The sequence below is a fragment of the Myripristis murdjan genome, chromosome 24, assembly GCF_902150065.1.
Source record: "Myripristis murdjan chromosome 24, fMyrMur1.1, whole genome shotgun sequence".
Classification (NCBI taxonomy): domain Eukaryota; kingdom Metazoa; phylum Chordata; class Actinopteri; order Holocentriformes; family Holocentridae; genus Myripristis; species Myripristis murdjan.
In genome coordinates, this window is record NC_044003.1 from 25,535,076 (window position 1) to 25,557,094 (window position 22,019).

A 22,019-nucleotide genomic window follows, 5' to 3' on the forward strand; every position below is an offset into this window, starting at 1 on the left:
ACTAATTACATCTGTAATTCTTATAGGAATGCAGTATGATTAAAGCTGCACTTGGAAAGATTTCTACATATTAAAATGCCTGTCCTATGAGCCTGTATCACAACATGGGGCTTCAGCAGGGAAGATAGTCCCATCCTGTCTAGTTGAGGTCTCACAGATTAGGCCACTGTGCCCAGATGAGATCAGGGCAGGGAGCGCTCCGTCCACAGAGAGCTGGACTCCCCAGCGAGACCTGAACCTCCTCACCACCTCCATCAGCACTAGACACTAAGAAGAAGGAGGAATTTAGGCTAGAGGAGTGTGCAGTTTACTGATGATTTCTGGGTTTTGAGGTCTTCAAACTTCAGTCGGTTCCCTCTCGATGCCTTCAGGGCTGCCGGTGCGCAAAGTCGTCTGGTGCAGCTTTAAACGTCATTTTGATACCACATTAGACAAAAAACACACGTGGTTCCAGACTTTCCCTTGCCACTATATTACCTGCTTCAAATATCAATGACATGCTTGCAAAATGCCACAGACAAACGAGAGCTACAGAAGTCCAAGACCCCCAAAAACCACGGGGAGCAAGAGGAACAGGTAGACGGCTGGCTGTGACGGGGCCCCGGACTCAGCTGGGGACTGGCCTGTTTTCGCCGCGCTGGGCCGGGTGAAGATGTATGGATGGTCCTGCAAAGAGAATACAGAGTTTGTGGTTTGCATCATAAACTGATCATTACACATATCATTTATCTTCTGAGGGTCTGTATGGACATGAACTGCAGCTAGATCAAGTTGTATTTTTACTGAACACCAGCACAATGCCGCATCCAGACATTTAGGGGCCCTAGACAAAAAATAAGTAGGGGGGCCCTCATCTTTTTACCATGAATAGATCAATTGAGGCCCAAAGGATGAACCAAAGACTGTGTGACCTTGTCGTGTTCTGTCTTGAACTGTTTTAATCTGTTTTCACTTCAACATGCACAAAATATCACACCGTTTTGTTGAACCCTTTGAAACCCAGGAGCCCATTTGCAGAAAGGTGCTTATAAATTTTTAAAAGCCTTTTTTTGTAATAACTTTGTGTTTATGTTTTTTTTTTTTTTTTTTACAATGTTTTTGGGGTAATTTTATGGATATTTTTCTTGTAATATAATTTAAAAATAATTATAACAAGAATAATTAATATATAATATTGTATAATATTACATAATAATTATTATTAGTAGTATAAATATATTTTTCTGATATTTTTTTGTCATTTTTCCCCTAATTTCTTTTCTTTTCTTTTCTTTTCTTTTTTTTTTTTTTACTATTTTCTTGCTCATTTCAGGTAATTTCTTGCTTCTTTGCTCATTGCTGTTTTTATCCATGTTTTTGAAAGCAATCAGAAAGTGAATTTGCTCAGGTTTCAAAGCATTAAATGCTTGCAAACATTTAAACACAAGAAAATGTGACGCGACCCAGGTTTCAAGGGGTTAACTGAGTTTTCAAATAAAACATTTTTTTCGATTGGTTGTGGGTTCCCCGTGTTGAGGAAGGCGAGGCCTGAGGCGCTGTGCCTGAGGTGCGTACAGGCCCGCGGGCTCTGTAGCAGCAGCAGCATCATCATTCTCATATTTACAACTTAGGTCTTACCAAAGACGGACAGATGAGAGTGATGGGGTCAGAGAAACTGCTCACCATGAACTTCCCTCCCTCAGGCTGGAACTGTGAGCGGGAGACAGGGCCATGAGGAAGCATCAAAGTATCACTATCATCTCTATTTAGTGTAATAAAAAAGCGTTTAAAATGCTTTCAAGTGCTGCTGAAAATAGTTGATTCCTGTGAACATCAACAACAACTTCTACTTTGAAAAATGCCTTTCCGTTGAATAGCAAAACTGTAGCAGCTGACCTTTGACCTCTGCTAGAACTCCATAAAAGACATCTAGTAATTACTCACCATGTTGTTCCACAGCCCCTTGGCCAGCTCCTCGTGTCCCTTCACGGTGAAATGGAAGCAGTCGTGGGTGAAGAAGGTCATATCGATCTTCCCGTTCTGCAGAGACACAAACAGAAACTGCTGCTGATTCCCTGATGAAGTGACTTCTCTCCTGTTACATCTGTCAGAGCCAGCGTCCCTCTGTTTCCCTCAATGATTCAATCACGACAAAGTTATGTCTGACATTTACTTATCTGCTGAAAACATATGTGCCACTTTGGTATTATTGTGGCCTTTAGAATCTGGATGGATCACCTGGAGGCGAGGGGGGTCGGCGTGTTTCAGAAAGGGCTGCAGAACAACGGCAAAGTCTTCCCTGAAGAAACGATCGCTGTACAGCAGCTGCTCCAGTCTTTTCTGGAGAGAAGTGATATGATAATGCATTCCTCTGACATTTGTCTGACTTGTGTTGTCAGCAACTGCAAACAGACAACAATTACTTGGGCAAAATTATGAACATGGCATTGGTACACACACAAAAATAAATATTGTTAGCAACAATAGCTTCTAATTGACAGTCGTAGAACAAACTGTTTAACTACAGAAAATAATTATCCAAGGAATAATTTTCCTTATAAAGTAAAAGGAATAAACTCCACCTGGAACTCGAGATTGACCTCCACAAGCTCCCGTAGCTCAGGAGAACTCCCTACTGGCTTTATCAGGCAAGAGCAGAAAGACCTAAATGAAAACGAGGAAAAAAAAAAAGAGGTGAAAGATTGTATGAGAACTGAGGTCAAAAAGTCATCAATGGTTTTAAAACACTAAATGGGATTAAAAAAATAACATCTAAGAATGTAGCAGGAAGGGAGGGAAGTCAAAAAGCACTGGGGGGAAATGCATGTGCATCTAGATAGATAGATAGATAGATAGATAGATAGATAGATATACTTTATTGATCCCAACCAGGGAAATTCTGTTTTGTTTTTTTTTTGTTTTTTTTTTTAAATAGATAGATATACTTTATTGAAGGCCAAAATACAGGTTATTATCGATGATCATGTTCCAAATATAATGCTCAAAAACTACCATGTCACTGTACAAGAAAATAAATTTCATCTACGTTTTCAGTTTCTGTCAAGGGCAACAGATTTGCCACTGAACATTCACTGCATAGAAACCTTGGTAGTGGCTTTAAGAAAAACTGAAATGTACTTGCTCTGAGGTTACAAATAATATCAGCGTTTTGACTCACTGTGGTAAAACTCAAATGTAATTTTGGTAAAGCGACAACAACACACACATACACACACCCACAAACACACACACACACACACTTCACTCAGAACGGGGGATTGAGCCTTTCTGAGTCATGCGCCTACAAAAAGCAATTATGCATGTGGCATCAAAGGCACGCTCATCTGAAAGGCTAGTGCTCATGTTCCATTACATCTCCAGCTTTTAGGATTTCAGCTGATCCAGCCTTTGATAGCTAATGCAGATGTTCATGTCACCCATTCAAAATACAGTGCCAGCTTCTGAATGCAGCATCACTCGATGTTCACCACTGGATCGGCACTCAAGCAATCGCTTTGAATTTTCCCTCATATTACTCTGTGTGGTGGGTTGAGTCGTGGAGGAGGAGGAGGAGGAGAAGGAGGAGGAGGAGGGAGGAATGCCTCACCGCTGGAGCAGACAGCCTGGCGTCGGCTTCTGGACCTCCCTGAGAGTCTCCATGGGCAGGATCTGCACGACGTTGACGATCATACGAGGAACCTCGAGCACAACATGGAGAAATGCTAACCATAGCCTAGTGTATATTCATAATGGGGACATTCAAAAAGAGAGATATACATTGACGCGGTTGCCTTAACAGCAAAGACCGATGCTCCTTTCTCGTATTTACCTCGTTCATGAGCATCTCCAAGGAGACGGTCATGTAGTGGATGAAGTTGTCCACTGAAAAGAGAGCCTAGAGAGGCAGGAAAATTCAACAGAGCTCAAGGAAATGGCCGACACTCTGAATAGCCACAAGTCAAGTCTAATGTGCTTAGTCAGCTGAACCGAAGTGTTCAGGCGAGAAAAGGACAGACCTTATCTTTGCAGTAATCGCAGATATCATTCATGCCGATGAGAATGGTCAAAAGCTTCCAGTCCTCCTCAAAGTTCAGACCCTTGGACCGGAACCAATAAGAGAGTCAAGCAAGAAAGAAAAGACACCAGCAAAACAACAACAGATACAAAACACACATCAGTAAGACAGGCTGATATGAAGGCGACCCCTCCAAATAGTTTGGGGATTTCATTTCATATTTTATACTGTGTGTCCAGCCCAAACATTGGGACAAGTTGGTCATTTAAAACCATGATCAGGGTCAGCGTCCTGATTCTGAGAGATACTTCAGACTTCAGTTGCCGAACTATCTCTGTAATAACTGGCTCACTCTGTTACCTCCATGGTTGGGCTCAGAACAGATGGGTTATCACAGTACCTCATAGCCTCTCAGAGTGTCAATCAAATGTCTTGTCTGGCCGGGGAGATTGCTAGAAAGAAAGAGGGAGAGTGCCTTTGCAGTTATCATTAGAAATTACAGATACAGTTCACAAATACAGCTTTGTATAATTTATTTGGGGAATATTAACTATTTGATGTTTAACAGTGCAGTCAAATACTGCTATTCAAATGATTGTATTATCATGTTACAATAAGATCACACTTTTTTCATTTGATGTCAGTGGCTGCACTGCACCAAAGTAAGCCAAAATGTTTCATAGGTTGGAAAGTGCAATATTTTAACCCTGATAGGTAGTTTATGTGAAACTTTAAAGGGCTATAAAGAGAGCTGGCTTCCTTAGTGTCTCCTGTGTACGGACTGAAAGCTGTGCATGGCACGTTGGAGGCGTCTTACAAGGTGTTGTGTCCAGTGACGGCCAGGTTGAAGCCCGTTTCACTGAGCGGGGCCGGCGTCCCGTGAACCGTCTTGCTGGGAGCTGCACCAAGCAAATTGGGATTGAACAACTTGATGATATCTAAAACACACAAGTGGAAGCTGAGTAAGTGAAGACACTGTGTTTTATATACTCTGCATTTGACCATAATGTAGAGTATGTGCACAAAAGCAATAGTCAGAGAAGGCTTTAAGTCCCCCTCCACTCCAAAGTCTGTTTTTTTAATTTCTGTCCCCTAAAACGTCTGATCCTGACTGACTTGTATCTGTGCATAGTTTGTCAACAGAGGTGTTTTCACAGTCTTCCACTGTGGTGTCTGTGCACGTCCCGAAAATCTGAGATTCAGGCCAGCTAGATTTGGCATGACACAGTGCTGCTTTGCAGATCATTAGTACCAGCTCCACCTGTCACTGTCAGTGTATTCAGAGCTTTCCAACACCAGTTTTATATTTTCCAAAAAACAAGACCAACCTGAAATGGCTGCTTCACATGAACAATATTAGTGTGTACCTAAGAAATTTGCTGAAAAAAAAAATCAACTTTGATTTGCATAATTGTTGTGGATGATAACTCCTTGTTCTGTGAACAGAGCTCTGGTTACGAGCCAGAGAGCCAGCAGACAGGGAGGTGGACGGAGACAACTTGTCCTGTGCATTTTTTAATGAGGGTAACATTTATTAAAAGTATTTGTAAAGTAGTAAGAGAAGTTCTCTCATGCACAAATAAATGTTTAATCTGGCAAGAGATTATTTTCAGAGGCTTAATAAATGGCTGGAGGGGGGCTTTAAATATCATCAGTGAGTGAAACACGCTTACTTGCCAGTGTAATAACATCTTCGAATGACCCATAGCCTCCAATGCTGCGAGATAAAGAATGATGAAGCATAAAAATAAAATAGGATTATCACCAGTGCATTATTTATTGTGAACACAATTATGACACTGTTGTTTTCAAGTGGAAAACATTCAGAGAAATCCAGAAAATCTCATTATATGATGACTTAAAACATTTTAGTGACATTTTGAAGCAATAATCTTATGCTTTGAATATGCCTCATCATAAAAAACTGTCTTCTTCACTGTCTTCTTTCACACATTAATAGCAGAGTCCTATTTGTTAAATAATAATCTCCACTGGAAGGTATGATCAGTCTTTTGCTGTGTGAGACTCATTACAGTTTTCCACACATGTTCGTTACCTCCATGACACATGACGAAACTCAATAGGAATCCCAAGGACGTTGGTGGCATTTGCGCCTATGGCCGTCTGGTAAAGGGAAAGCAGAACAACTGATGAAGTGTCTACGTCTTCATGAAAATAAGTAAGACATGGGTATTTATCAGAACATGTTAAAACAGTCTTAAATTAAAAAACAGCCCTTGAACAGTCAAGACCTAGGATGAGGGGGAAAAGGGACAAATTCCTATGACACACAACACATTCAGAGCACATTCATGATGCATTTTGAGCAGGTCTGGTACTCTGAAATAAATACTAAATGCAAATGGCACAGTGGGCAAGTGACAATTGAGAATTTTTTGAGTTTTCTTACTCAGAAAGCACAGGTGGCATGTTATTCCCAGGACGGCAAAGATGTGATCTGGCAGCGCTACAGCCATTGTAATATTTAGTCGTGATGATACTGTGTTAGTTTCTCATTCGTCCACCCTTCCCTTTCCACAAATCAGTGAGCGCCACCGGAGATGGCTGGATTAGAAAAGGCAGCGATTGCCAAGCTGGCATGACAATGTGAGAGCGCCTTTACTCTGCACTGATTTGCATTGTGGAGAGAGTTGTGCAGATTTATTCCAGCCAAACAAAACAAAACAAAACAAAACAAAACAAACTAAAGCATTGTCTACCAGTAAGAATCACCACAGGGGGAAGATAATATACTTCTTAGACTATACCAATAGCATTTCAGCTGATGAAAAGACAATGGCGAATAGCACTTACTGTGAGAGAATCCCCCAACGCAGCAATGACCTTGATATCTGCTGCTTTCACTAATTCAACTAGACAAAGAGGTACAGAAAGTAAGATGGAGACAAAGAGTAAAAGAGTAAAAAGGAGAGAGAGAGAGAGAAAAGAGAGGCAATCATGTGAGCCTGGTGTCTGAACTATTTGAACCCCTGATGGATTTTGGGCTGACGTGGACACAGTGCAGCCTTTAACGGACCTGAGGTGGGGACAGAGGGAGAGGGACTCATGTCTGGGCACTGGAAGAGAGGATGTTTGAAGCTCACGGGGCGGGTTTTCTCTGGAAACTCCTGAGGAACAAAAAAAAGGGACGGGGGCAAAGTGAGAAGGTGATAGCCAATGAAGAAGGGTGTAAACGTCTGAAACAAAGACACATCCAACCGAACCATGGCCCCAAAATGCATCTCTAAAATAATCTATAATCATAGTGTTCTTTAAAGCCCTTGATGTTTCAAATTATTTGAGTGAATAAAACTTTTTTTTCCTATTCTACCCCCAACGCCATCCAAAAAATACAACAAAAAACTAAACAAAGAAAAAAAAAAAGATCTGAACCGGACTATGGATCTGAAAAATCAACACTCCTTCCACTGAAATACTTCCACTTCCTATACAGGATAGTCCTGCCTCCAGGGAGCAGGTTTTCAGTGAAGACTTGAGACATGATAAACTGACTTTGATTTCTATTTCTTCCTTCCAGCACTCAAACCATAGGACGTCGTCTTTGATACATTGTGCCACTGGATGCCTCATAAGATTATTTTTAACTCACTGTTTGGCCTTGTTTCCTCTTATATCTTTAGATGCCCTGCTGATTCATGTCTGCTGTTATGCAGCAGCAGGTTACTGTTGTCAGGTACTCATAATACATTAGCTAACCACTGCTGGCTCTGTTACTTTGTGTTGTCTGCCATGTGTCTAGTTTCTTTATTTTTAAACAATTGCTCCTGGACTTTCAGTCATTGTCATAAAGATTTGGCTTAAGCTGAATTGGCTTGTCATGTGAAAATATATGAGATAAAACAAAGTAAAATCCCAGTGTTTTTCCTTCATACACCTGCATGTTGTGAGTGAAGAGATCAAAAGGGACAGTACCTTGCTGAGAGCCTCCTCGCTGTAGTGTCGAATCCCCTCTTCATACTCCCACCACCACTCGCTGCCTTGGAGAGAAAGAGCATTTCCAAAATGTCCACAAACGGTCTAATGCACCACTTGTTCACACTTACCTCAAAGACTAAAGTCATTTTCTGTGGACAACGCCGTCTGCCGCATGTCAATTGGCTCCTGTTTGACTTTAAAATATTAGGTCCCAGGTATTCCCATCTGTCTAAAATACCTACATGTTTTTGTGACAAGATCCCACCATTATGTGAGCCAGAAACAACGTGCGTGAACCATGGCCCTATTTCAGAGACTGCTCTAACAATGTGGGCGCTCTGACACATGTAGTTTGCCCTCCTGCTTGTTCTAGCACTTACCTTTGACAGAGCAGGACGCTAGCGCACATGTTGCCACGGTAATCCAAAGCCACCCCATAGCGGTGTGTATGGGCCAGTCAATGGGTCAGCCCTACAGACTGCACAATGTGATGCTCAGCTACAGCGCAGTCACTTTATGATGCTTGCCTTATGCCCCCCACCCAAAAAAAGGCTGAGTGACAAAGTGCAGGCCCAGTAGCGTAAAGCACAAACACTCTGTCACTGACCCAAATACAGAAAACCTTGATATCTTACGAGAAGAAACTCTGCATGCTTTGACAGCTTTATTTATTGTTACATTATGTTAAGTTGGCTGTCTCGCTCTTTGTCAAGATTAGGGTTTTCTATGGTGTCAGGTTAACTTTCACATTTCAGCCCTCAAGACAAAGTCAAATGAAACTGACAACCATGAAATATCCATATATCATTTATTTATTTTGTTATAAACTTGTCATTGCGATGGTAAAAATGCAGGCTTTTAGTCAGTCTTGACCGGTGTTTGATTTTAGACTGAAAACATGGGTCGTGGAGATAGCAATGCTACTGAGTTCTCTGATGAAAGCAAATGCAGGGGGCATCATTGTTAACTGTAACAGCCTGGGATCATTTCTTTTCATCATCCTGGTATTAACATTCTCCCGTCCTATATAACTTACTACACTGTTGCCAGATCAAGTGTTCTCCTTATTTTAGACTTAAGACATTTTGTATGACTGGACAAATGGACTTCAGAGTCAAACTGCATGTAGCAAAATTAAGCAGGTATCGAAATACTGGTGTTATATCTTTTTGGCTGAAGTGCTCCTCTGGCCTCGCTGTGGGTTGATTCATTTCCCATTCTTAGCTCAAATTTGGGTCCATCTAAGCTGAAAAGCTCCAAACTGGGCTTTTGGTGAGGGGGTGGAAGTTCTCACAACAGCTGCAGATATGTAACCTAACACAAAGAAATCTCTTCCATTTCCTCTAATGAAGCAATCACTTTAAGAGCTGCTGTCTATGAGGCGGCCCGTGTGTTTTTGCCTTGGTTAACATGGCTAACACTTATTAAACTTAAAAAAAAAAAAAAAAAAAAAAAAAAAAAGATGAGATGAGAGGGACCACGGAGCCACACAGTGCTACCTAACATAAACAAAGATCTGCAGCAATATCAAAAACTGTTGATGGCATTGCAATTTACACATTTCAAAGAATTGTGCAAACAGTTCTCTGCTTTATTTCACTGGACTGGTATAAATCTTCACTAATGTTTGTTCTTTAAAATTAACCTTTTAAAAGCCTGTGCAACACTGGATTTTAAGCGGGCACTGCACTGGAGATCTGGTGAAATACAAAACTTAGCTCAGACCAGTTCAGGTGTGTCAGCAGCTTTTTTGTTGTTACTAGTAATGAATGAAAGTAAAAGTTGGCAAAAAAAAAAAAAACATGTTCATCCATGAACTATAAGGGAAAGTGTGCCCAAATAAAAACCAAGCAAAATGATCAGAGAAAACATGCAAAAGAGCAAAAACATGACTATTTTCATATCAATGGAACCAGCACTAGCTAACAAAATGGTGTTAAGATTATCAACTTTCCTGCCAGTGTTTTTTCCCCCCCTCAAATCTCTGGACAAATAAAGGGGGCTTAAGCCATTCCATTGAAACCGAATCCCTTAAAAAGGGACATTAAGAAGAAACAAATGCACATATCAGATTCCAACTACTCTGATTTGCTGATTAGACAAGTCCAAAATTCCTTCGATATGGCAACCCTATGGTTATTTCCACGAAGAGGAGACGGGTGCCTCTGGCAATACCCTGAGTCTCAAACTAGTAAGTCCCAAGTCTGTTATCCTTTGGGCAGTCTCCATAATGTAGCATTGTCCATAAATACCCCCACTGTCTGACTTCAGGATGGGGCCCAGCATATTTCAATGGGGAAGGGGCGTGGTGAGAGCCAACAGTTCAGTAACCATCTTAGTCTTTTTTAGCATGCGGAGGGGAGCAGGGAGAGTGGGAGTGGTGCTCACACTAGCAGGACGTTGGCTAGTAAGCATTGGCTACTCCGTAGGGTGGACTGGTAGTGACTCCTTTACCACACCGCTCTCTGTGAATGTTTTGCTGCCCTCCTCTCACTGCTGCTCCTGCTGCTCCGGTTCAGCTGGGGCCGGGGCCGGAGCCGGGCCCTGGCCCTGCGCTGGCGTCTCTCCTTGGGCCTGGGGCTCGGCCGGGGCTTGTGGCTGCTCTTGGGGTGGTCTGGCTGGGGGGGCGGGGGCAGGGACTGCCGGGCGAGGAGGCACCATGATTTGGTGTTGGCGCTGGCGGTAGGCGATGACTGTGCCCAATAGCAGGGCGATGACGGTCATGAGGTAGAGGTCCCACTCAGGACCCAGAAGCTGGTCTAGGTCCACCTGAGTAATCAGCTCCTTCACCTGATAGGGGCCACAGAGGGAGGGGGGGGCAGAAACAACATGCTAATCAGTTTTAGTTCCATTGAGTGAAAATGTGAATTATTTTTACTTTTCTAAGGCACTTATTTGAAGCAGATTTGAAAATGCATCAAGCACTGAGTAATAAGGAGGATATACTCACATTAAGATCCTGCAGGTATTGCAGAGCATAAACCAAGCCCAGCTTACACAGGGCCAGGAAGACTGGGACTTGGGCATCAGGGCTGGCCTCAGCAGCCATGTCGTAGAAACGCTTGGCCAGATGGATGTCCTGAACAAACAGATGGAATGATTGAGGCAGAAAAGTCTGTACATCTCCAAGCAAGGTCTAATTACTGATGGTGTTTCTACATGGTATTATGGATCAATGTTGGTGTGTGTGGATACAACAGCGAAGCATGGAGAGAAAGCCACTATCTGGGAGTAAATGCACACCTGCTTGATGCCCAGGCCTTTCTCGTGCATGTAACCCAGGTTAAACATGGCCTGGGCGCTGTGCTGCTGCTCTGATGCCAGTCTGTAGTGGATGACGGCTGTTTCATAGTCCACATCTGTCCCATAGCCATAGAAATGGTAATCTCCAAGTTTTATTCTCGCCACAGTGTAACCTGGGAAACAGCAAAACAGTTTTCAGTCATTATCCAAAGCACTGATGCAACTGGATGTGATTTAAGTCTGACTGATGGCCTGTTGCATATCAGAAGCCCTCTTTTTCCTCATCTTGCTTGTTATTCTTCACTGTACACTGTCCAAATACAAACAAACAAGGGAGGGAGTGTGTATGGACTGACCCTGTGCTGCAGCTCTTGTCCAGTGCAGCAAAGCTCGGGGATAGGTCTCGTTTTCACTGAAGATCTGTGACCCCTCTGCTTGAAATATGACACGCAAATACGACAACTTTCAAAGGTTAAGATGCAACTTCTTGAGCGCTGCAGTGTTATCAAAACACTGAGGCAATTTACATAACACACACGAATTACATTTTCACTAATACATATTAGACAGGCTTCCCGCACTGACTTGCCATCAAATTACAGCACTCAAAGATGCAATTGGAAGACATATTTGTTGTCAGAACTTTAAATAAAGTTAATAATGAGGTTTAAAGAGTGAAGTTTAAATAATGAAATAAAATACTGATGTCCAGCGGTCACCCAGCCTTTCCATGATACTAATGTTTAATGCTAATGACACATAATTTCTCTTACTCTGGTCCAAAATGAAGGCCACGTTGCTCTGGGCCACCTCGTAGCCCTGCTCTGCCAGTAGCAGGTACTGCACCAGCGCTGCGTCCATGTCGCCCTCCTTAAAGCTGCCGTAGGCTGTCATCAGGCGCTCTGACCAGCGGCCACGCTCACACACATTCTTGAAGAGCTGCAACAGTGACACGAGCACATGCATGCTTAAGCAACCTGTTTAGCAAACACTGCACAAATCTGTAGGAATTTATTTATTTATTTCTTTATGTAAAAAGTTGCATTTCTAATATTGGTGGATTAGTGCTTGTAGCTGCTGCGATACATAAGGAATGGTCTCAAGTTCCAATTTGCATTAAGATAAAGGAGGCTCAAGTAAAATAATTAGAAGAGGGCTGTCAGGGATAATACTGAAAAATAATAAATTGTTCAACTAAATGAAGAGCGAGTGGCTGACTAATTGGCAGCATACGGTCTTGTCATGGATGAGTTACTGCTGAGTAATAGTATAAACAATGACTTCAAAGTCAAAAGACCTCTGACAGTTAAAAAGCTGTTCTTTAATGTCATGGTGTTGGCAATAGGAGTGATACAAAAAAAATAATTAATTTGAATTAATAATTCAACAGCAGAAGTTCTAAAACTGCAGCTAGCCAATTACTAAAGAATCATACTTTAAAAAGCCCTTACATCAAGTTTATGAACTCTACATTACAGTATGGCACCCCAGTGTGCTGGGCCTGGAAAGACGCACAAGAGGAAAGTGTAATATGTACATGGCTGAACCATCCATCAACATGTGTAGAGACACCAGGAAGCACTAAGGAGAAAAAGAGAAGGCTGACCTCCACAGCTGTGTGGCAGGAGCGCATGACCCCGGTGCCGGTGGCATGCATCTGGGCCAGGTTGTAGAAGGCCAGGATGTGGCCGGCCTGCGAGGCCAGGTTGAAGAACTTGAGTGCCTGCTTGTAGTCACGCTTGACCCCAATGCCATCTAAGCAAAAAGGGGAGACAGAGAGAAAGAGAGAGAAAAATACATTAATATAACAGGCGGTGCAAAATAAGACTTTTCAGTTGATAGAAACTGAATAAAAATGTTGAACAGTTAATAGGAAAAAAGCGAGAGAAAGATTCAGAGACTAAAGACATTTTACTTTACATGTGTATCTTACATTTTATTTTAAGTAACTTTTATCATAACAAAAGGAAGATAGTATTGTCTAAAAACTATGAAACTATGAGACTTGAAGGGAAGCTGCGAGCAGAATGAAAGTGGGCGATCAGGATGACACCTTTTCCCAGAGAACCAGACAGGCAACACATGAGCTGTTCAGATGAAGCGCCTCACAAAGAGTAAAGGACAATTTATTTTTTGATGGAATCATACACCACCTGAAGGTAAGCCAATATACCTGGGCCTGACAAACAATTTGACTTCAACCAATGAATCAACACAAAATAAGTCTTTTCATGAGTGACTTTCTATAAGCAGACTGCTGCAGCAGCTACACTTTCCCCAATCTCGCCCTACTTTGAGGAAAAGGAATGAAGCGAGACAATGAAGTAGAGCTGTGCCAAGTGAAAGAAGCTCATGCACACAGACAAACAAACACACACACACACACACACACACACACACACACACACACACCAAACACTCACTGTAATACATGGTGCCCAGCTGGAGTTGTCCGTCCACCCAACCCTGTTCTGCTGCCTTCTGGAAGTACTTCAGTGCAAGCTCGTAATTCTGAGCAAACACAAACACAAAAAACTTCAATGTGGCTGCACTTTTTTTTTTTTTTTGCAGAAGTGACATTATAACTTTGCTGGCTTATTATCAACATGGAAGCTTCCAGAACCAAATCAAAGACATAAGATAAAAGTACATTATAGTGGGGCTATGCCATTCTTGATGAACTTAAGAGGTAATTTTATTGTAATGTGTAGTGGTTCCTTACCACAGGTACACCTCTTCCATACAGGTAGGCCATGCCCAGGCCACTCTGTCCTACTGGATTCCCCTGGAGGACAAAAACAACCAATAAAAGCAAAGACAAAGCAACAAATGACAATGTTTTTAAGTACTGGCACAAAGCTATAACACACTGTCATCGATATAGGGTTTTGTAACAGGAATTCTGCATGTCCTGCAGGGAATAAACGGAATGCTAAAACGCTGCTACACACACTGTATGCACATAGGACATACGACCAAAGTTAGGTGGTGATAAAGTCAGTCATGTGCGGCTGAGCTCTTACCAAGTCAGAGGCCTTCTTGAAGTACTGCAGGGCTGTCTCATTGTTCTGAGGGACAAACTCACTGCCTTCTGAGTACATCTGAGGGACAGAGGGAGCCACAGAGGCTCTTAGCAATCAAAAACTTGATATCACATTAATGCCCAGGTCCACATATGCGCTTTAGCCCCCTTTGTTGAACTACTGGGTGTCCTTTCTTGCTTTATTAGGAAGTCTTTCATCTTTTTAATCACGGTTAACTGAGTATTTGTCTGTAGTAGCCAAGGAGTGATGTTTTTTTGGCACAGAGCATCACTAATTACTTTGATTAGGAATCAACAAAAACAAGCAGATTCCTGATCTGCTGAGTAAGAGCATTATATGTGTAGGCCTATCTGTTCAGTTAAACAGCTTTCTTCCATTCACACAAGAGGCATCTCACTGACCTTGCCCAGGAAAGCCATAGCATGTGTATTCCCTGCATTTGCAGCCTGGTTGAAGTAATCGTAGGCCCTCTGTTGGGGTAGAAAGTATCAGAAATCCATTCACTTGCGCACAAAACTATTACTATTATACTATTACTACTATACTACTATACTATACTATACTATATGGAAAAAAGGAAGAAAAAAAATTCTTACCTGGTGATTCTGTTCCACGCCACGTCCTCCATGCAGGTGCAGCTGGCCAAGTCCCACCTATTGGGGCAACAAATGATGTAGCTGAAGTCAATTTCAAGCTCCTCTGTGAAAACTTTCAGTGGGTCTAAAATATAAGGAAGCATTAACTATGACCTTTAGTAATTTTTGTTCTTACTTTTGCTCAAAAGAAACAAGTGTGAACTACAAAAACTAATAATTTCTCCTATTTTCCTTGGAGAACATTTAAATTTTGCTCCCACTGAAGAATTGTGGCGAAAGTGATCATGACAACCATTTTACCTTTGTGCTACAGGGAGATTATTTGAGCTATCAGGATCAAACCATCTGATACTGACATACAGTATACGTGGCAATATCCGCTTGTGATATCAATGCAGATATGGGTCATATTAATTTAAAAACCCAATTAGTTTTTCCTGGACTGAACTAAGGCGTCTGCTGGCCACATTACCTGAGCTTGAACATCTCCCTTCTCAGCTAGGAACTGGTAGTACTGGATCAGGTCCTCCTCCAACATCCCACTGGTGGAGCCAGGGTTCTCCACCTCATCCAGCAGCCGGATCCTCTGCACCGCAGAGCCGCCTGTCAGGGACACGTCACTGGCCACTGGGGGTGGCGAGGGAGAGAGGAGTCAGGGGGGAAAAAAAAACATGCAGAGAATGATTATGTGTCCAAAAAGAACAGTAACAAGAGTTGTGAATGTGTTACTTTTCCTGACATGAATAACAGCAGTAATTTCTCACCCTGGTTGGCCACAAGCCTGTAGTGTGTTAGTGCTGATTCACAGCTCTGGGGTACACCCACACCTCCCCAGTATCTGTATCCCTAATGGGAAAATGAGATAAAAATGTCAGTTTTCAGAAGTAAAGTGACTGTTGCGAATACCAACTCTGCGGGCCAGTCAACTCACCAGAATCATATGGGCAACCAGGTTTCCTCCCAGTGCTCCAAAAGTGTAATAAACCAAGGCCTGTAGGACAGTGAAGGTAGAGAATATGTCAAGCCACACAGAATATATTTAGGCATAATTTCAGTGGTAAATCAAAAAGTACCTTTGCTTGACTGGAGTTCACTCCCAGCCCTGCAGCATACAGAAAACCGAGAGCCTGTGGAAAAACAAGGGAAGTACGGTTATACACAGATTAGGTTTAAAATACACAACTATTTTTTAAAGTCATCTCTTGGCAAAATAGTATTTTACACCCTAAGTCATACCGTCTGAGCTTTGGGCGAGCCCTCAATGGCGAGCTTCTCAAACAGTTCTTTGGCTTTGGGGATGTTTTGACCCATGTAGTCTCCGAACAGCATGGCATAGGCCACCTTCTCCATGGCTTTGTGGTGGCCTTTCGCCGCCACTTTCAGCAGCTTTTCATACAACCTAAGAGAGGTGGTTGGACAAGTACAAGCAGTATGGGTTAGGTGAGATTAGCACAGGCGTAGTAAAGATTATGTACACACAATGAGGAGTACACTGACACCTAAAGCAAATAAGGATGTTTTGAAAAGCACAGGATCATTGGCAGGTAACAAGCATGTAATATTGTATTTGTATTGTAATACTGTATTGTAATTGGTTGGTAATAAACATAATAAACACGCATAAAGAAGAGATTACTTTATGAAACTGAGAATTTAAAAAAATATATGTTCTCCTCTGTATATTGAGCAGTTCAGTTCCTATGGTAGCATTGTGTTATCTTAGCATAAAGACTTGATTTCTATGAGAGGCAATAGCCTGCCTCCATCATAGTAAAAAAAAAAAAAAAACCTTACAGCAACTGAAATACATGTCAAGTGATCTGCACACCGCTGAGGGTATCGGTAGTTTCTGCACAAGTCAACATTTTTTAAATTCCAAGATGTTTATTTCCAATAAATGATACACTGCCTAAATAAGACAGCTTTGGAGTTGCTATAAGGGTTATTTTTCACTTTGATAGAATTGGCTGATGACTCCCATAGACGTCAAGGCTTTATGCTATGCTAACACAAAATCCTACATATATGAACCGAACCACTGGACATTCAGAGGTGGAAATCAAACATGTGGTTGCAATCTGGATAAGTCATAAAAAAGGGTATTTTGCCCAAAACATTGGAGTATTCCTTTAATGTTGCTTCAGAGAGGGCTAGGGCTCTGCGTGAGTGCCAATTTTCTGTGTTTGAAAATAAATAATTAGACATTCTGCCTTGCCATGTGTTGGTCCTCTATCAATCCTGGTGGTTGAAATAAAAAATTTTTTTAAAAGTGCTAATAATTTCTTGTATAAGACACTGATTGTGTGTGTTTGTATCAGGCCTCCTGTCTCATCTCCAGCTTGATTCTCTCTTTCTTAGATGAAACAGGAATTTATGTTTCAGCTTTGTCAGGTTTTGAAACTCCAGGGATATAATTAAGTCTGGGAGATAGTTGAAGAGATCGTTTTATCTCCCGGCCCTAATTATAGGCCTAGTGGTTCAGAACCTGACAAAGATAAAACAAAAATTTCCTCAGTTAATGTAATACCCTGACGCTAGAGTATTTTAGGAATTAATTAATGAATTAGAAAGTGTAAAAAAAACAAAAAAACAAACCAAAAAAAAAAAAACACATCCTTGCTGGCAATTTTGTCCAAAGACTGCTTATGTTATCAACAAATGCAGACCATTCTTTACAGGGATTAAGATGCGGTGAGACAGATGTTAATCATTAATATTGTCGGTATATAAAAAGCCAGTGTGAGAGGGAACAGGGGAGTGAACCAGGGGGAGGAAACTCACTCTTTCTTTTGGTTCTTTCTGGTGGTGGCATTGAGCATGCGGAGCACAGCCTGATACTGCTCCTCAGCCTCCTCTGCCTGCCGCCTCTGCTGTGCCTGGTCCTCCGCTGAGGGGGAGGAGAGGGCAACCCATTAATATAACATAAATGTATCATATGCATATGAAAGAAGGCTTTCTGAAAAATCTGGTAGCGGTGGGGAAAACTCTGGAGCGGAAACCACGGTTTGCTCTCAGACTTATTTCCATCTTCAGTTTCAGTACTTGTTGTGGTTAACAAAGGCCCATATTTGGATAATGAAATGATGATGTGTAAACAAATTATATGGTAATTTTACTATATTTATTTTGTGCGAGCAATAACCCGAGAAGGACCGTCTTCTAGCTGTGGGGGCCCAAAGGGGAAAGATGGGAAATTGTTTACCACATTTTAAGCAATTAAGTTTGTATTTGAGGTTTATGAATGAAGCATTTTTTGCATGTACTACACATAGGGATATGCATCTTATGCATCTGACATCATGTTAGGAACTAAGGCCACTTTTGTCTGTAATCTGGCCTCAAAATAAGGTAGTGAGAGGGACCAGTTTACAGACTTTACATTGCTTAAAGGTTTATTCCCTGAAAGTGCAACATATCTTGACTTACTCTCACAGAAGCCCCATTGCTTCTCTTGGTCATAATCATAGGTGGTGGCGCACCACAGCCGTCCGTCCCCCCGTCCATCAGTGGTACAGTCTAAATATTCCTTCCCCTGGAAGAGGAAGGGGAAGACGCAAGGCTCTCCATTGGCCGTACCTCCATTCACCACAGGAACTACATCAAGCCAAAAAAGGAGAAAGAAGGGTGTGTGTATGAGCGTGTGTTAATAGGGTTAAGAGACGGGGGGGGGGGGGGGGGAATGAGTAAATATAAATATATGCATTAATTATTGCTATGCCCTTAACAATTATTACATTCCCCTTTTTCTTTTCACAGATGCAACAACTCAAAAATGTATGGCTAGCCTATCTATTCTTTATTCAACTTCAGTAACTGATAGTGTAATTTTTATTTACTCAAGTGTCCTGCATCATTACAATGTATGACCTGTATAGGTTTACAGGAAAAGGTCTCTCTATCTACAACATTCAAGGAAACACAAGAAGTTATCTATACATTACATACATAAATGGATCCAGTATCTGCTCATCCAGAAAAAGAAAGGAAATTCAAACACTAGGCCTGCTGCACACGATCCAGACTATCTTGTATTCTCTTCCCTGCTGTTTCTAAAAATTCTTGCCAAACCAAAAACTTGCTTCTTGAGGAGCCACTTCAACATATTCTCTTCACCTGGCCAAAATACAAGGTTTTTGCTTGTATTTAAAATAAATAAATAAATAAATAATTAAAAAAAAAAAGGATTTCTTATAGCACTGTGCAAAATCAAATGAAAAACAAAGTGGAGTTCATCCTCAAAAACATGTGAACCACAAAGGATACAAAAATGCTTGGAAGTTATTCTTTTTATTTCAGTAGCTCTCCCAAAAATCTCATAGGTCATTTTGCTCAAGCTAACTGTTACACTTGGTGCGAGAAACCTCCAGTTACAAACATCACAAACCCTGCTAGTAAAACTGACGTAACTGACTGCAAGAAGGGCCCCAGGTGCGAGGGTGCTTTTAATTTCTCATGGGGTTTACCCATTGTAGAGCTGAGCTGAAACCACACAGCTGCCTTGCAAAGAGCCAGCACAGCAAAGCTGAAAGGAGGTTAGCATGTCAAGACTCAACAGCTCTTAACAATAAGAAAATACTTGTTCTCAACAAAACAGATAGGATTCAACAAAGGGAGAAAAGCTGTGGGAGAAAAGGCCTAAATAAAGCTACCATTGCTGCAAGCCTGCTGCAGGCAGATTTGAGACCCTTGCTAGAAATGTTTATAAAGGAGCTTAAATGCTTTTTTGCATGAGACTGAGGTCAACTTTGCATTTAAACATTCCATCAGATTTTAATTGTGGCAAAAAAGCTGCATTAACAGGGACAGAGAAGCCATAATATAGATGAACAGCATTACAACCTATGCTTTAAGGCCACTGAAAAAAACACTCTTAAAAAGGATGTGTCTATTGTTTGTTACTTTCAATATCCATTCTTGACTTGGACTTTACAAGCAGTCTTCAAACCAGACAGAGTGCATACCAACTCATTGCTGCCTCACACACAGATAAGCAGACAGACAAATAAGCAAGTCAGGAAAACAAGAGAAGGCTGGGGAGAGAACAGAGTGAGGAAATACTTTGAGACATACAAGCGTCAGTACTGAAAATCAGCAATAATGTTGAACAAATAAAGCACTTCCAAACACATTCTCTCAGGGTATTCAATCAAAATTCAATTTTTTTTAATGAGCTTTGAGTACCTAACTGAGCTCAGGTGCTTAAGGCAACCAACCAACTTTCCCCTTTTCCTTCACTCTGTCTGTGCTACGAGCAGAATGAGTTACAGCATGAGTTAAACTATGAGCTCTTACCCTCTTTAGGTTTCTCCTCAGCTGGTGGAGGCTGGCTGGGCAGGTCCTCCTTTTCCTCTCCCTCCAGCCTGCTCTCCTGGACTCCATCTCCAGACTGTCTCTCCTCCTCTGGTGAGGGCGGTTTCTTGGCAGCACTCACAGAGGCACCTGCCACAATCCTCGACTCCACCGGGACCTCATCCTCCTCAGAGTCTGGCTCATGGTACGACTGGAGGAAACATTTAGGTGTTGTTACAAAAGAAGGGATGAGGAACTCACAATTATTGATGGCAAGCTTACAAATCACTCATCTTGTTTTTAAGTTGTAAAGTTATTCCTAACAACACCAAGTATTAAAGTACAGTATACTGAAAATAACTTTGGCTGAGAGCTTAGACAGACTACCAATTGCCGTCTATTACAGTGTCAACATAGCAACAGTTAATATCTGAAACAGAATGATGTGCTGTTCAATCCATGAGACACACTGGCTAGCAGATTAACCCCCCTTCTCTGAAGAGGGACAGCCCTTGGTATAAAAGTGATAGCAGAGAGCATGACAAGCGGTCTCTCTTCTTGCTGTATCTCCAAACAGCATTCCAAAATTGATCTGCATGTGCAACTTGTATCAATTAAGGCATGCATCCTCAGGGATTGATCATTATGCTAAGCTGAAGAAGACAGTCAAAAGGTCATGTCATACCTTTAGCTCTGGGACTCCATTCTCATACTGCTCTTCATCTGCAAAGAATAAATGTCATAACAGTAAAGTCAGTGTTGCAGCAGCCTGGCTAAACCTGCAAGACGTAAACAGCTGCTTTCAGTCCAGGGACGTTAACGTTAACTACTGCAAGCAATTGGGCCACCGATATTAGCCAGTGCTATTACGAGGCTGATATCTTATACTCACCAGCTGGTATTCCTTTGATGGAAACTATCAGGACAATGGCCAACAAACATTGTATTCTAGTCGTCTTTAAATCCCGTTTAAAGCCCATTGTTGTTGTTGACAAGCTAACAAGCTGCTAGCTATAGCTTCTGCTATTTCTATCGCCAAACATCCAGTTACACTTTCGTCTCACGTTGAAATCATAAACGATACCTTAAGTCTAACTCATAGCCAGCACTGTAAGCAGGAACTCGTGTTATTTGTTCTGATGGTGTCAAACAATCTAGCAAAAATTCAATGCTAAGCTAGCGGACTCCTAGCCAGCGAGCTATTTGGCTTGTGATAGTGAGCGAATGACGTTGGCTAACGAGCTAGCGACCGTTAACGTTACATATCAACACGAAAGACGTAAACACAGCAATTTTTAAAACAGACGCCCAGTCTGAAACTTATCCGCCCACTTGTTGCGCACTAATTCAAAACATAAAAACTGCAATGACGAGTCGCAAAAACCTCCAGCCTTTCGTTAATGTCACCATGTAACAGTAGTTAGCAAGTCCTGTAAGCCCCTACTATTGAACGACACTTCCTATTTTCTCAGCTCGACCAATCACAGCCCGTTCAGGTTGATGGTGACCAATGGTAGGAAGGAAAGGGAATGTCCGCCAATCAGGTGTGTACACAATTATGTTTCTCCTGGATGGGCTTGTCCACGACACCACAACACGTTCTGAGGCTGGAGGGGCAGGTGCCTCCAGCGGCACAGACGGGACGTTTCCCACAGGGGACTTTACAGATTACACATACTGATAGGCAGAGGTGTGGCAATCAACCTGTAACTTCTGTTCTAATGAGACAAAAACGTTAAAAAAAAAAAAAAAAAATACAACATACACCCAATAAAACATGTCTAAAATCTTAGATGTGGACGACAAACGCAATTTTGTAATGGTAAACCTGAGCACATATATTATAATGGTGTGTCTACTTTCAATAACCTTTTGGACTGCAATGGAGGAATGTGTAATTATAGCTAGTATTAAAAT

The 22,019-nt window shown here is 41.8% G+C and overlaps 3 protein-coding genes across 4 annotated transcripts; all 3 read right to left on the reverse strand.

The window, feature by feature from the left end:
- LOC115356264 (phospholipase B1, membrane-associated-like) lies at positions 1-3,951 on the reverse strand. The gene is made up of 7 exons (XM_030047360.1): positions 3,809-3,951; positions 3,587-3,678; positions 2,562-2,643; positions 2,218-2,319; positions 1,924-2,019; positions 1,618-1,689; positions 1-666 (listed from the first exon to the last, which is right to left on the reverse strand). Exons 1-7 carry the CDS (start codon positions 3,839-3,841, stop codon positions 529-531), a joined length of 615 nt encoding a protein of 204 aa, XP_029903220.1. The 5' UTR covers positions 3,842-3,951; the 3' UTR covers positions 1-528.
- Positions 3,951-8,368, reverse strand: LOC115355885 (phospholipase B1, membrane-associated-like). Its single transcript, XM_030046808.1, has 9 exons — positions 8,311-8,368; positions 7,928-7,992; positions 7,032-7,122; positions 6,809-6,867; positions 6,051-6,118; positions 5,668-5,711; positions 4,812-4,932; positions 4,395-4,446; positions 3,951-4,076 (listed from the first exon to the last, which is right to left on the reverse strand). Exons 1-9 carry the CDS (start codon positions 8,366-8,368, stop codon positions 3,975-3,977), a joined length of 660 nt encoding a protein of 219 aa, XP_029902668.1. The 3' UTR covers positions 3,951-3,974.
- A 353-nt stretch (positions 8,369-8,721) lies between these two features.
- Positions 8,722-21,553, reverse strand: sel1l (SEL1L adaptor subunit of SYVN1 ubiquitin ligase). 2 transcript variants are annotated; one of them, XM_030046559.1, is made up of 21 exons: positions 20,995-21,553; positions 20,788-20,825; positions 20,106-20,313; positions 18,240-18,407; positions 17,595-17,700; positions 16,050-16,212; positions 15,887-15,940; positions 15,745-15,804; positions 15,578-15,659; positions 15,286-15,440; positions 14,814-14,870; positions 14,619-14,687; positions 14,197-14,274; positions 13,896-13,958; positions 13,597-13,684; positions 12,780-12,928; positions 11,947-12,112; positions 11,530-11,604; positions 11,174-11,346; positions 10,881-11,009; positions 8,722-10,720 (listed from the first exon to the last, which is right to left on the reverse strand). In XM_030046559.1, exons 1-21 carry the CDS (start codon positions 21,080-21,082, stop codon positions 10,421-10,423), a joined length of 2,469 nt encoding a protein of 822 aa, XP_029902419.1. In that variant the 5' UTR covers positions 21,083-21,553; the 3' UTR covers positions 8,722-10,420. The 2 variants fall into 2 exon arrangements, with proteins under 2 accessions (XP_029902419.1, XP_029902418.1); XM_030046558.1 differs by having other exon boundaries at positions 11,530-11,607.
- Positions 21,554-22,019: the final 466 nt, after the last annotated feature.

Bases quoted from the DNA above. Each gene is read 5' to 3' on its own strand.
- LOC115356264 (XM_030047360.1), bottom strand. From the start codon at position 3,841: ATGACCGTCTCCTTGGAGATGCTCATGAACGAG. The intron at 2,320-2,561 runs GTGGAGTTTATT...ACTTCTCTCCAG, and splicing joins AGGTCAATCTCGAGTTCCAG to AAAAGACTGGAGCAGCTGCT. The intron at 1,690-1,923 runs GTGAGTAATTAC...TCCCGCTCACAG, and splicing joins AGGGGCTGTGGAACAACATG to TTCCAGCCTGAGGGAGGGAA.
- sel1l (XM_030046558.1), bottom strand. From the start codon at position 21,082: ATGGGCTTTAAACGGGATTTAAAGACGACTAGAATACAATGTTTGTTG. The intron at 20,314-20,787 runs GTATGACATGAC...TGTTTCCTCCAG, and splicing joins ATGGAGTCCCAGAGCTAAAG to TCGTACCATGAGCCAGACTC. The intron at 13,685-13,895 runs GTAAGGAACCAC...GTGTTTGCTCAG, and splicing joins ATGGAAGAGGTGTACCTGTG to AATTACGAGCTTGCACTGAA.
- LOC115355885 (XM_030046808.1), bottom strand. From the start codon at position 8,368: ATGGGGTGGCTTTGGATTACCGTGGCAACATGTGCGCTAGCGTCCTGC. The intron at 5,712-6,050 runs GTAACGAACATG...TTTATCTCGCAG, and splicing joins TTTCGTCATGTGTCATGGAG to CATTGGAGGCTATGGGTCAT. The intron at 4,933-5,667 runs GTAAGCGTGTTT...TGTGTGTTTTAG, and splicing joins AGATGTTATTACACTGGCAA to ATATCATCAAGTTGTTCAAT.